The sequence below is a fragment of the Budorcas taxicolor genome, chromosome 3 (genome assembly GCF_023091745.1).
Source record: "Budorcas taxicolor isolate Tak-1 chromosome 3, Takin1.1, whole genome shotgun sequence".
Lineage (NCBI taxonomy): Eukaryota > Metazoa > Chordata > Mammalia > Artiodactyla > Bovidae > Budorcas > Budorcas taxicolor.
In genome coordinates, this window is record NC_068912.1 from 89,632,434 (window position 1) to 89,647,494 (window position 15,061).

Consider the following 15,061-nt stretch of genomic DNA (forward strand, 5'->3'; position numbering starts at 1 on the left):
ATCATAACATGAACAAAGTATTCCTACCCACGGTCTGTCTACCACATACCACATCCACACTCATCCAGGTTACAAGACTGAAACATGGGAATTTAGCAACTGATTCTTTCCCTCGCCCTGTATGAGCAGCAAAGAGATTCTATAAAAATGTTCTAGACCTATTATGCTGGACTGAGCCTCCTGTAATCTCTCTGCAGACCTATGTATTACACCATCTACATTCACAGAAGAGCTGTCTCTAAAAACCTCAGCACACAAGAACCCAAACTGTGACCCTTGGTTCTCTGAAAACACGTAGCTATCGAAATGCAGATATTCATAAATACTGGCAAGAATGAAAAAATAGTAAATAGTTTAACTTTAAAAAACATAACCATATAAAGCAATTTTAATATGTTTCTAACATCTGATTCATTAAACTAAGGAAGTTAAAATGCCACTGGATTCCTTCCTACTGTTTCTCTGCCTTCAAAATTATTAGGGATTTTTGTCTTTGGAAGTAAGGAGTCAGATTAATTTATTTTGAAGGTCATCCCATTAACAGGCAAATATTATGAGGTGGCCCTGTGTTTCCCAAAAGAGGTATTTACACATTCGTTGGGGCCAAAATTTTGCCAGATGTATATACACATCAAGATTAATGCAGCAGGACTGCTTATCCCTATAAAAATATACACAAAAAAGTTTATTTTGATGCCACTAGATGGCAATCTTTCAAAGGTTTAAATTTTTAAAACACCTTAACTGCAACCCCACTCTTTCTCAAATTGCCAAACAAGGATTCCTTGTATTTTGATAGTAAGTCATACTTAAAAGTTATGTAATACCATTTTTTAAAGTTCTGCTAAACAATATTATGTGACACACTGCAAACTCCTGACTCAAAACTCTTTAAAGACAGACATACTTGTCTTTCCCAAACACAAGAGAAATTTGGTTTAACATTCTCATTTGCTTCTTGGTAGAAAACACATTATTTTTTTTGGCAAAGAGAGAGAAACCTGTCAAGGAAGTGTTCACTTTTTGTTTTCAAGAGCTTAATCACTTAATCATTTCTAGGGTAAGTCCGGTGAATGAGACTGTTAATTACAACATACTGAACAAGATGAATAAATACAAATTAGATAAATTATACATAATTTAAAAATTAAATATTTTTTTTACTAAAACAGAATATCATCAATGGGCTATTATCTACCCTGCTTTTTATATAGGGTTTGGTTTTTTTTTTTTAAGCCTTAAAAAAACTTGCACAAAGCCAAAAAAAAAAGTTTGGTTTTCCTTTAAAAGCACTGGTATACAAATACATATAATGTATATATGTAAACAACACATATATTTATTCAAGAGAGAATTTTTTTGAATGTTTAAGGCTTCCCTGCCCTAACAGGTTCAACAGTGAAGGTCACAAGCCTACCAAGCTTTGGAAGTACACAAAAGCCCTTAGGGCCAGAACAGTGTTTCAAATTGGATGGCTAGCAACCAAGATGTAGAACAAAGAAAGAGAACCAGAGAGGATTTCAAAACGAAGTCCATCAGCCACTAAGGATCAAACAGCAAACAAAGACAAAGGTGATTAGGGAAGGTGAGGGAGTGGGGTGACTACAGCAACAAACTCCTGGTGAGTAATAGGCATGACGGATGCAGAAGGACAGGCACACGCTCCTCACCAGCACACGCAGGGAGAGACCAGAGCCTCTCCAAGGGACTGTCAATAGTTTGCTTTGTTTCATTTAACTATTTCATCATGCTCGGTGGAGTACAAAAATAAATACAGTGGAAAAGAACTTGAGAAAGGTAGATTTTGAAGGCATGTTGTAAAATGATACACGTTTATGAAAAAGACAAAAGTTGTAATTCCAGATGTTCCAGTACTGAGTAGAACCTTGAAGGCTCTTATATATGTTATTCAGGAAAATCTCAAGATAAAACCTCTGGTTGGTTATAGCTGTTTTGAAGGAACCTGGAAATGACCATTACTGGTTTCAGGACCACGGCCCTTCTGTTGAACACTGGGCAATATCTGCAGAAACTGATAGTAGAATTTGGTTCTAAAATTTGGGGGAGGGGGAGCTGGCTCTTAAGATTTCAACATTTAAATACTATCTTACTAATATTTATGTTATTTTTAAATCTTATGCATAAACACAGCTTAAAACCTGCTGAAATTTAGGAAGCAAACTGGATTTACCTACACTAAACAGTAAAGCAAGATGTTGCCAAACTACCTGTTGACTGAGACGGTTCACCAGTGAAGGTATATTAATCATCTGTAGTGAATCCACAATTTTAGGTTAACAATAATATTCATCAGTGTTCACATATTAAAGATACTGCCTATGTGAATTTATAATAGGCAGAACAGAATTACAGATATCTACAGAAAATAAAATGTCAGACCTTTTCTTTTCAGTAAATTTCAGAGGTACTGTGTCCCCTGAAGACAGTCACGGCCCTTAACCAGTAGTTCAGAGTATGTGATATCCATAAGTAAAATAATAATTTAAAGAATATATCTGATTTTCACAGTGCAATAACAGAAAAAAAACTAGGGAAAGATCATCAGCGTGCTAAAGTAGTGATCAGACTGGCACACATTTCAAAAAAATCCATGGTGTGACTGCCCAGGCGAGGTGAGACAGAGGACGATGTGCTTCCGGTCAAGGAGCCCATGAGAGAGCCAGAGAGTGAATGGCCCTCCGCAGTTACAGAATCCAAACTGGACCGTGGTCTGTGTAAGCCAGCAGCAGAACAGGATCGCTGAGGCGTTGAGGAACCAGACCTCTGCTCCACCACCTCATCTGAAATGGACCAAAGAAGAGCAATTTACATGAACAGTGTATTCGCCCCAGCCCTTCCTATGAGGGTATCTTATTCAGAATATTAAGTGAACACATCTGAGCTAAGGGCATCCTGGGAGCCAATGTCATGTTGCAGGGTTTTAGGAGTAGGGGTGGCAAAAACTTTTCCCTCCCACAACTGTGAAAGACATCACTATCCAACAGTAACACTGCCACACAGTCTAAATGTGATGACTAAATCCTTCTCAACATACTGTTTGACAGCAACTGTGAAGTCAAAGGTTCCTCATACCCTTTTATCTGAAGAAAGCACACCTTTGGAGGATTATTTTCTTGCAGTGTATCAACAACAATAAAAAATAAGATAAAAACAGAAATTACAATTGCACTGATTCTTCAGAGAACACTGCAATTGCCTGGGGGAAGGGGCAAAGGAAATCTTGTTAAAAATGCTGATTCCCAGTTCCCCAAGGACCCATCTCCAGAGATTCAGATTTGCTAGGTTTGGGAGAGTTCCCAAGAATCTGCCTTTTAGTAAGAACTCTGGGTGCTTTTGATAAAGGGGTTCTAGGGACCATACAGACACAGCTATAGTTGATGGCAGTTTAAGAATAAACTTGAAAACAGCTTCCTTAACTCTGAATTTGGTTTTCCTCTGATTCCGTCCAGCAGTGGACCCTTGGTTTATTCTGCTCACATCCCACTGGGGCCTCTGAGCAGAATAAGCACATTTGCTCAGCCAAGTATGACTCTCGACTCATACTAGATCCTTGGACATGACCACTTCCCCTGACTCCTTTGCCTCTTGGATGGCCATGGGCATAATATCCAACCCAAATCCCAGGAGAGGCCTATCTGGACCCCATGGCCACCCAAGATAAAAGAAGCTAATCAACAGGGAATTTTAGATATTATAATGCATACTGATAAAATATGAAAGAATAAGTGTGACAAAGAACCTAATTCAGCTAACTGTAGGTGAAAATTATTTCCTTATTCTTCCTTATTTTTCTCCACAGTCAATACTTCAAATGACTTTTTTTTTAAATGAGGAAGCATTTCTCCAGAAGAAGTGCTAGATTAGAGATTTTCCTCATCTTCAATCCTTTTTGTTTCACTTACATTCTTAGTTAAATCTAGATTACTAAAAACCAGTATAGAAGACTACCCACCATGTCTTTGAGATGATTTAACATCTTGTCAACTAGTGCCAAGTTTTATCTTCTCAGAGCTCATGCTTGCATGGCTTCCTTACCATCAATGCTTTTAAAGTCCAAAAGATAGCTTCTATTGTCAACCAGGTACAGCTGTAAGCTCATTTTCACATAATTGCCAGTCACTGGATTTCTTCTTCTTACACGTAGATGGTATGCATTCACTACCTAAAATGAAAAATCTTCTTTATGGAAAAACATTCAAAATAAAAAACTATAAAATATTTCCATTATTTTTACTGCAAAGAATAATGTCTAAACAAATAATTGGAAAAGGTGGGGTAGAGAACAAATTTCTGAATGATTGTTTTTTTACATTACATAGTAGTTTAGTATTTATTTAATCCCCACTAACAGTACTGTGTGGGGAACTGCTACCCACCGCGGTATTCTTGACTGGAGAATTCCACAGACAGAGGGGCCTGGCAGGCTACAGTTCATGGGGTCGCAAAGGGTCGGACATGACTGACTGACTTTCGCTTTTAACAGTACTGTGTACAGCAATTAAAATTGAAAGGGAACTCAGAGACTCTAAGAGTCTAGCCTTCTTTCCAGACACGCCTCCACTCTAAACGATATTTTGGCTGCCAAAATATTTTGGTTTCCCTGTCTCAATTTGAATACCTTTAATTATGAACACAGAACAGACAGAAAAAGGAGATATAACATGTTAATGGTTTGAATCAGGCACTGTTAATAGGTACTGTCACAAAGTTTAAGTATCATAGTAATCTTGTGAGGAAGGTATTATTTGCCTTTTGAGGATAATAAAACTGCAACTCAGATAAAGAAGATTCTAGTTTTCAAAATACTTTATCAAATTAGTTCCCAAAATTTCTCAATAAGGACTTTTAAAGACACTAACGTGTTTTTTAACTAACTAAATAAAACTGTTCAGAAAAGGAAGATCTTTCTTAAATGGTATTAAGGTTCTTAAATGGTATTGTTTATTCCCTCATTGCTCAGTTGGTAAAGCATCTGCCTGTGATGCAAGAGACCCCAGTTTGACTCCTGGGTCAGGAAGATCCGCTGGAGAAGGGATAGGCTACCCACTCCAGTCTTCTTGGACTTCCCTTGTGTCTCAGCTGGTAAAGAATCCACCTGCAATGTGGGAGACCTGGGTTTGATCTCTGGATTGGGAAGATTCCCTGGAGAAGGGAAAGGTTGCTGCTGCTGCTAAGTCGCTTCAGTCGTGTCCGACTCTGTGCGACCCCACAGACGGCAGCCCACTAGGCTCCTCTGTCCCCGGGATTCTCCAGGCAAGAATACTGGAGTGGGTTGCCATTTCCTTCTCCAATGCATGAAAGTGAAAAGTGAAAGTGAAGTTGCTCAATTGTGCCTGACTCTTAGCAACCCCATGGACTGCAGCATACCAGACTCCTCTGTCCATGGGATTTTCCAGGCAAGAGTACTGGAGGGGGGTGCCACTGCCTTCTCCAAGGGAAAGGCTACCCTCTCCAGTATTCTGGCCTGGAGAATTCCATGGACTGTATAGTCCATGGGGTCACAAAGAGTCAGACATGACTGAGCAACTTTCACAATCACTATTGTTTATTCATTCCATATACAAATAATGAAATAAAAACATGTCAAATGAATATTTACAAGGTATGTTTGAGTATGTTTTTCTTCCCTTAAAAGTACATTCACAGTCCTCAAGAAAGGAACAAGACTAAAAGATACTTGAAAAAGAAAAACAGATCCCCCCACATATAGTCAAATAGAATTGAAATGAATTTGAGTACTAATAAAAAACAAAAAAATACTAATAAAGCAAAATGTGGGATGAGAGTAACAGAAATACATCTCAACTAAGGACTAAAAATACTAGCCAAATAGGAAATTTTCTCAACTTACAGAAAAGTATTTGTTTACTAAATAAACATGCCCTGATGGTAAAATGTGTATCAACTACTTGTGCTACAGCTACTGGCAAAAAACAAACAAACAAAAAAAAAAAACAAAAAAACCCCCTGCTCTTAAAAAGACAGAGAAAGGTAAAAATATACTATCTTTGAAGACACATGACTTCTGTTATGATACATGCTAAAACAGGTGGACTATTATCTCAAGGGATTTCAAGTTGATTAAAACCATGTTTCTCAGCCAAGAATGCTATTCTCTAATTCAAAAATATATAGGTACCCAACATCATCAGTTCTTCATCCTTACAAAGATTTGTTTTGTTTTGAGTGCACATGGTACATTATTGGAAAGAATAGGATTTATCAGCCCATTTATTTATTGAGACCACTAAATTCACATCAAAACCAACTTTTTATTGATCTTAGTATTCAATTCAGCACCTCAGATAGGCTTACTATACAGAAAATGGCTTCTACAAATGATCTTCATATACTATAATTTCCTACCTTCCATTCAAAATCCAGCTGCTTCATAGCTCGGTAAACTTCAGCCATAATGTCATACGGTTTGCTTTGACTTCGGATTCCAAGATGCCACTTGGCTTTTTTCACAGCTAAAGATTTGGGCTTAGTTGTATTCAGTGCATCCAGTGGACATCGTGCTTTGGGGCTGTCTGCTATAAGAGGTGGCATCCTTTCTGGATGAGGTTTCAGGCCTGGGGGAATATGCATGGTACTATCATCCATAAAAGAACCGGTAGGGGGACTAGAGGCGAGGTAGAACTCACTGGCTTGGTTCATTATTCTCCGATTGTCAATGATAAGATGATAAGCCACTGCAAGCTGGTCTTGAGGGTCACCACTATATAAACTGTTCATTACTTCTGATTCTGTACACTCAAATTTTTCACACACTTCTTTCACAGCCTCATCATCAATGACGTTAGCATCATAGGAGGGGTCTTCAGGAAATAAGTAACTGGGCAAATCTTGTTTAAACCATTCATGCTCTCTAGGAAAGATACCACAATACACTATTGTAAGAACATGCTTTGGCAAGTCCCAAATAATTTAGACATGGGGCAATACAATATATCAGAATCAGAAAGACCTGGGTCTCTAGTCACTTACTAACTATGGGACCCTTAGGTAAGTTCATTAACCCTTGCTCTAGAGTAACTATGATTATTCAGACTTGGGTATTTTACTGATATTTTCACAAAAAGACTTATTTTCAAAATAAGTCTGTCACTTCAAAGGAAACAACTGGCAGTATTTGGTGCCAGTGATGAAATTCAAGCTTTCAAGTAAAATGTTAGAATTTGGCTTATAACAGAATTCTATATATATATAGAATTGTATATAACAATAATTTATATATGTTTCCATAAGTTTGACAGCTTCTCAATATTTAAGAGACTTTTCTACTTTTAGAGTGAAGAGGATAATGACTATGATTTGATAGTTTATAATGAAATGTGCTACCATTCTGAACACCAGGCTATCTCACTAACCCAATATTTTCCATATGACCAATGCAAGATGTTACATAATCATACACGGGCAGAAGCTCCACTCAAAAGGCAAAACAGACCTGTGGATTTCAGTGTAATAAAGTACAAAGGTTCACTGGTATGTTTTCTGATTTGATATGGCAATTAACATATTAAGCTTTGATTTAATATCAAAGGAAAATATCTAACTATGTGAAAGACTATGAGAATGTTCCTCCCTTTTCCAGCAATATCTGAGATCAGATATGTTTCCTAGACTTCAACTAATACAACATATTGCAATAGATGAATGAAGAAGTAGGTATGAAAACCTAGCTGCTGTCTCTGATTAAGAGGATTTGAAAAATGTAAAATAATGGTACTCTTGTCATCATGTTTTGTTTTGGAAAATAAGGTTATTTTTCATAGGAGACATATTATTCAGAATAACATGTAATAGGTTTACTATTATTTTTAAGTGAATTAACTATTTTAAAAAATTTTCACTTTTGATTTCTAATATGAAATTGATAAAAATAACCTGCATTAAAAAAAAGACCCCCCCCCAGAGTCCTTGATTTTAAGACTTGGGGGGCAGGTATTCAAACCCAAACATTTGAGAACCTAGTCTCCTCGATCTTATTTTCACACTATTCCAGCCCTTTACACTTGTTTACTACTGACACCCTAGAATATCTCATCCCTTTTCATTTAACTAACATATACTATTTCTTCAAGACTGTGTAACCACTGCTACAGGGTAAACTGGGCACTCCCTAACCTAAATTCAGATCAGTATATAGGACATACTATGGTAAAAATGTATACTCATTCACACAGAGATTACATTCTAGCTGAAAACAGACTGAACAAATACTCTCAAAAATAAACACAGAATTGCAAATAAACAAACACAAAAACCCTGTGATAAAAATTACGAGTGAAAAGCACAAGGTAAAATAAGAGTGTATAACTCAGAATGGGAGGTGAGTGCTTAAGGAAGCCACTCTCAATAATATTTAAGCAGAAATCAGAATGATTAGAAGTCAGCTAAGCAGAGCTGGGGAATAGATATTCCCAGCAAAACAAACAATATATGCAAAGATTCTGAGGTTAAAAAAAAAAAGCTTTCCTATGTTCAAGGAACTGAACTGAGGCCAGAATCACGAAATCATAATAAGTTACTGGTTGGAGTGGCAAAAGATATCAGGTTTTTCTGACAGCTGTAGGCTATAAAAACGATTTTGGAACTGAACCTATGGTTGATGATAATAATAAAGGTGTTAAAGAAGCAGGGGTGACATGATATAATTTGCATTCTGTGAAGATCATTCTGCTTGTGATAAAGTAACTGAATTGAAAAGATTAATAACGATGAGGAGGAAGATGCTACTGCAATAGTCCAAGTGAGAAATGATGGTGTGCCATGTCTTGTGGATATATACAGAGGTGCAACTTCTACAGCTGCTAGTAAATGATACTATTATAACACTCATACTTTCTCACAGTTGTTACAGACTTTTACACTAAACTGAGATCTCCTTGAAACAGGGACCATGCTTTATTCACCTCTGTTTCAGCAGCCAGTACAGAGCAAATGCTCAATAAATGTGGAATGATGAATAGACAAAGAAGTAAAAAGTGAATTCATTAAAGTATTTAATTGCTATATCATGATAATAATAAGCACTAAATAAACCTTTGGGCTTCCCAGGTGGTGCCAGGGGTAAAGAACCCGCCTGCCATTGCAGGAGATGTAAGAGATGCAATTTCAGTCCCTGGGTTGGGAAGATCCCCTGGAGAAGGATATGGCAACCTACTCCAGTATTCTTGCTTGGAAAATCCTGTGGACAGAGAAGCCTGGTGGACTACAGTCCGTTGGTTCACAGAGTCAGACACGACTGAGGTGACCGAGTACTACCAGCACAAATAAACATTTAGTGATCAAATGACCAGGAAGTACTAATTTTTTGAAAAGGAGTAATATAAAAAAATAAATTGCTACAAATCTAGCATTTTTAAAACATCAAATTTTGAAATAGGGTAGATAAACACTTTTGGATAAACTCCAAAAATTCATTCTTCTATTAAAGCAATGAGATTATTAGCAGAAACTGTCAATATTAACTTTTTTCAGAACTCTGGAAATTAACCAAAGGCTTGTAATAATCTGAGGAGTGTTTGTTTTTTTAAAAAGTGGTTTTGTCTTAGTAAGAACAGTGAGATTTGTGACACTTTCAGTTACCTAATATCCATTTCCTCTTCCCCATTTCTATGGCTGCCTTGAAAACCAACAGCCTCACAATCATTTTAACCCCCAAAACCAGCACCTAGAACCACTGAGAGGCAAATGGGGAGAACAGACTAAGAGTTCTCCAAAAGTCCTATTCCCAGAGAAATGTCATTATTAGACAGGGCTGGCAGATCTCTGGAAACCTCTTCTGTCAAGCCCTGTCTTCATCTGACCTGACCTAGCGTTCCATCTGCAAACAGCCTTTTGTCCAGAACACTTGTCAGAAACAACCAGTGGCAACTGTCTAACATCCCAGCTGCCAAAACAGCAAAAAAAGAATTGGAGCAAACAAGAAGCTGATCAAAACCCTTGAAAGGAAAAGTTAGGTACTAAGTTTCACAGGGCTCCAAAATCACTGCAGATGGTGACTGCAGCCATGAAATTAAGATGCTTACTCCTTGGAAGAAAAGTTATGACCAACCTAGATAGCATATTCAAAAGCAGAGACATTACTTTGCCGACTAAGGTCCGTCTAGTCAAGGCTATGGTTTTTCCAGTGGTCATGTATGGATGTGAGAGTTGGACTGTGAAGAAAGCTAAGCGCCGAAGAATTGATGCTTTTGAACAGTGGTGTTGGAGAAGACTCTTGAGAGTCCCTTGGACTACAAGGAGATCTAGCCAATCCATTCTGAAGATCAGCCCTGGGTGTTCTTTGGAAGGAATGATGCTAAAGCTGAAACTCCAGTACTTTGGCCACCTCGTGCAAAGAGTTGACTCATTGGAAAAGACTCTGATGCTGGGAGGGATTGGGGGCAGGAGGAGAAGGGGACGACAGAGGATGAGATGGCTGGATGGCATCACTGACTCGATGGACGCGAATCTGAGTGAACTCCGGGAGTTGGTGATGGACAGGGAGGCCTGGCGTGCTGCGATTCATGGGGTCGCAAAGAGTCGGCCATGACTGAGTGACTGAACTGAACTGAAGTTTCATAGGAGTCCTTAAAATACTCTTAAAATCCTAGAATTCACAAATGCAGGACTGTTGTTCATGCCCAAGAAAGCCCCTGATTTCTCATCACTGATTGACTCCGAGGCTCTAAGCTAGAAGGAATCAAGACTAATGCAGAGTGATGAACTTCTCATTAAAATGCCAAAGACACACCCCAACAAGGACACAGAATCCCTCAGCAAAGGCTGAGAGACTGATTAGATCGAGGCCTTTAAGGAAATCTTTCTCTAGCAATTAGCTGACCATTAAGCTAACGAAGCAGAGACTTCAGTGGCCACCCTTGACGAAGAATACAGACTTAACAGAATTAGTTAAGTAAAATCACTAAGTAAATTAGAGCCACAACAGTGTACAACAATTACAAATTCCAGGCATCTATGCAAGAGAAATAAAAAACATATGACCATTTAAAAATATATACATAAATGTTCATGGCAACATTATATGAACCAAAATTAGAAACAACTAAAATATCCAATAAGTAATAAATGGATAAAATGTAGTTTATCTAAACAACAGAATATTTTTCAAGCAAAACATTAGTTAAGTACTGATATTCTACACCATGAAAGAACCTTAGAAACATGCTAAGTGAAAGAAGCCAGACTCAAAAGGCCACATGCTGTGATTCTATTTATATGAAATGTCCAGAAGAGGCAAATCCATAAAGACAGGAAGTAGATGAGTGGTTGTCAGGGGCTGCAAGGAGGAGGAAGTGAGTACAGAGCATCTTTGGGGGATGAGAAAACTCTGGGATCAGAGAGTGGTGATGACTATACAACTTTGTGAACATACTAAAAACCATTGAATCATACAATTTAAAGAAACAAATTTATGGTATGTGAATTATATCAATAAAATAAATGTTTAAAAAAAACAGAAATAATTAAATTTTCATTTCTAATTAATTCAGAAAAAGAACCACAGTTCCTCATAATAATAATAGTGCCAATTAAAAAGCCATACTTTGGGATGAGGGGAGGATAAATTAGGTGATTGGGATTAACATATACACAGTACTATATATAAAATAGATAACCAACAAGAACCTACTGTACAGTACAGGTAACTATACTCAGTATTTTGAAGTAACCTATAAGGGAAAAGAATCTGAAAAGGAAGATATATACATGTGTGTATGTGTGTGTCTGTGTGTGTGTGTAACCGAGTCACTGTACTATACACTTGAAAGTAACACAACATTGTAAACCAACTATATTTTAATAAAAATTTTAAAAAAATTAATGATAATAAAGCAACAACCCTGAACATGTAAAAAAAAAAAAAGTCATACACCCAGCTTTTAATTTTAAGGAGTCAATTTCTAAACAAGGTAAGTAGTAACCAGGATGTTCATGAAGGTTCACCTGAAACAAAATCAATTCATTTCAGATGGGTTACTACACAGCCTCCAGAAACCATCTTTCTGTCACTGCTGCCTAATACCTGACTTTTATATAAGACTTAAGACTAAATGAGCTATAATGACTCCAATCAAATTGTATAAATTTCACAATGTGCACAAACTTCTTTAAGTGCAGCTCTGTTAAGTCACTTCAGTCGTGTCCAACTCTGTGCGACCCCATAGACGGCAGCCCACCAGGCTCCTCCGTTCCTGGGACTCTCCAGGCAAGAACGCTGGAGTAGGTTGCCGTTTCTTTCTCCAATGCATGAAAGTGAAAAGTCAAAGTGAAGCCGCTCAGTTGTGTCCGACTCTTAGCGACCCCATGGACTGCAGCCCACCAGGCTCCTCCCATGGGATTTTCCAGGCAAGAGTACTGGAGTGGGGTGCCGCTGCCTTCTCTGTAAGTGCAGCTAAAAGGTCCTTATATATTCACTTTAGGATAGTATTAATGGCTAATATTGTATGTTGGGTATTATTCTAAAAATTTGAATTACATTAGAATGAATATTTGTAGTTTCTAACATTGAACTGTGTCTAGACCTATAGAAATAGTAAATTCTTATGTTTTAACCTAAGACTAGCCTCCCAACAAATCCACCATAAACGATGTAACTAAAGTACAGTGAGGTAGGAAATATGCCAATAGCTAGTAAACAGAGAATCAGAATTTGTGATTAGACAGTTGAACTTCAGATCTTTCATTTTAACCACAACAAAATTAACAGCAATACTAAGCTTAAAGCACTTAAAGATGTGTTTCCTGAAGACAATGTCTGTCTTGCCTACCAATATTCCCAGCAATTAGCATAGGACCTTGAACAAAGCAGATGTTAAATAACTGTTAAGTAAATAAAAATGATTAAATGAACAAATAAATACAGATGTATTTTCTAACCTCCAATTGCCTACCATCTTAAGAGAAGAAAAAATATATGTACAAAAATAAAAGCATACCTTACAGATATTGAGGGCTTGGTTCTAGAACACTGCAATAAAGTGAATATTGCAATAAAGCAAGCCACCAATATTTTGGTTTCCCACTGCATATAAAAATTATGTTTATATAATTTTTAGAATATGGGCTTATTTATAGGATAAGGCCAAAATTGATGTGTGATCTAGTAGGTAAAGGGTTAGGATTCCTTCCCTCAGTCCTCAGATTTAGGTAACTCATTGGCTTTTTCTCTGACCAACAAAGCACATATCAAGGTAGTTAAAATAGCATACTTGAAAATATATATAAAGTCTCTTTTACCTGTAACTGTTTAAGTCAATGAAACCTTTCAAATTTTATTACTATGGGGCTTGTATGTAGCACTTTACATTTTCATGTTGCTTATAGTTTTATTCTACTGAAATAAATGAATGTCATAAAAAATTATGCTTAGAGTATCTGTGGACTATTAAGTTTGCAAAAACGTTATGCCCCCAAAACAACATATGTACCTTAATTAAAAAACACTTTATTGCTAAAAAATGCTAACCATCATCAGATGAGGATTCCACAAACCTTTAATTTGGAAAAAAAAAAATACACAGTATCTACACAGTGCAAAAAAAGTGAAGCACAATAAAACTAGGTAAGCCTATAACTATAAGAGAGAATGTCGTAGCATGACAGAAATATAACATTATCATGGTATGTTGGAGAAAGGATGGATGTCATAGGACTGGTGTAGCAATACGGATTAGCTGAAATAGTACAGGTTCTGAAATCAGGCAATTTCTGAGCCCTACTTTTGTAAAATGAGAATAAAAATAGCTACCTATTAAGACTTGGAACTTCCCTAGTGGTCCAGTGGTTAAGAATCTGCCTTCCAATGCATGGGACATGGATTCAGTCCTTGGTCTGGGAACTAAGGTCCCACATGCCACAGAGCAACTGAGTCCACACACAACTAGGAAACCCGAGCACTGCAACTGCTGAGCCGTTTCGCTACAGCTAGAGAGAATCCTGCAAGTCATGACGGAGAGCCCCTGTGCCACAGCTAAGGCACAAAGCAGCCAGAAAGACAGTAAATATATATTGTTTCAAAAAAGGAAATACTATAAGCATTAAGAAAAATAAGAGCTACCTGTTAAGAATCAATGCAAGAAAATATGTCAAGTATCTAGCAAAATACCTGTTATATAAAATCATTCAATAAATCAGTGACTCTTTCTGTTGAAGTATATCTTGTCAAATGAAGAATTTCCAAACATTAAATACAGAATATGAAGAAATTTTAAAATGATGAAAACTATAAATTCAAGTTACTATTGAAATTAAAAGACACTTGCTCCTTGGAAGAAAAGCTATGACAAACCTGGACAGCATATTAAAAAGCAGAGGCATTACTTTGCTGACAATGGCCCGTCTAGTTAAAGTTATGGTTTTCCAGTAGTCATGTATGGATGAGAGAGTTGGGCCATAAAGAAGGCTGAGCACCAAAGAATTGATGCTTTTGAACTGTGGTGTTGGAGAAGACTCCTGAGAGTTCCTTAGTCTGCAAGGAGATCAAACCAGTCATTCCTAAAGGAAATAAGTCCTGAATATTCATTGGAGGGACTGATGCTGAAGCTGAAGCTCCAATATTTTGACCACCTGATGTGAAGAGCTGACTCATTAGAAAAGACCCTGATATTAGGAAAGATTGAAGGCAGAAGGAGAAGGGAATGACAGAGGACAAGATGGCTGGATGGCATCACTGACTCTGGACATGAGTTTATACAAGCTCCAGGAGATGGTGAAGGACAGGGACGCTTGGCGTGATGCAGTCCATGGGGTCACAGAGTCAGACATGACTGAGCGACTGAACAACAACAATTTTAAGTACTGAGATGGTTGCCACTCTTTTATACCATGCACATATGTGTAAATCAACTTATCCTGTTAAGTTTTTATTTACATTGTTCTAAAGCTTGTGAATATACAGGTACCTGTTTAATATAACAGAATCAGTACTTTTATTATTCTAAGTATATGTGCTGATGTGAACAGGTACAAGAATATATACATAGTAGCATATTTAATGCTCTAAGGAAAAGCTAACTAAGTGACC

The 15,061-nt window shown here is 37.3% G+C and overlaps 1 protein-coding gene across 1 annotated transcript in view; it reads right to left on the reverse strand.

Annotated features, from left to right (window-relative positions):
• Window positions 1-2,562: 2,562 nt before the first annotated feature.
• Window positions 2,563-15,061, reverse strand: part of PRKAA2 (protein kinase AMP-activated catalytic subunit alpha 2) — a 73,363-nt gene continuing 60,864 nt past the window's right edge. Inside the window, exons 7-9 of the mRNA XM_052636881.1 lie at window positions 6,388-6,892; window positions 4,057-4,183; window positions 2,563-2,801 (exon numbers count right to left, since the gene is read on the reverse strand). Of these exons, the coding sequence (XP_052492841.1) occupies window positions 2,563-2,801; window positions 4,057-4,183; window positions 6,388-6,892 (871 nt within the window). The remainder of the gene's footprint in view (window positions 2,802-4,056; window positions 4,184-6,387; window positions 6,893-15,061) is intronic.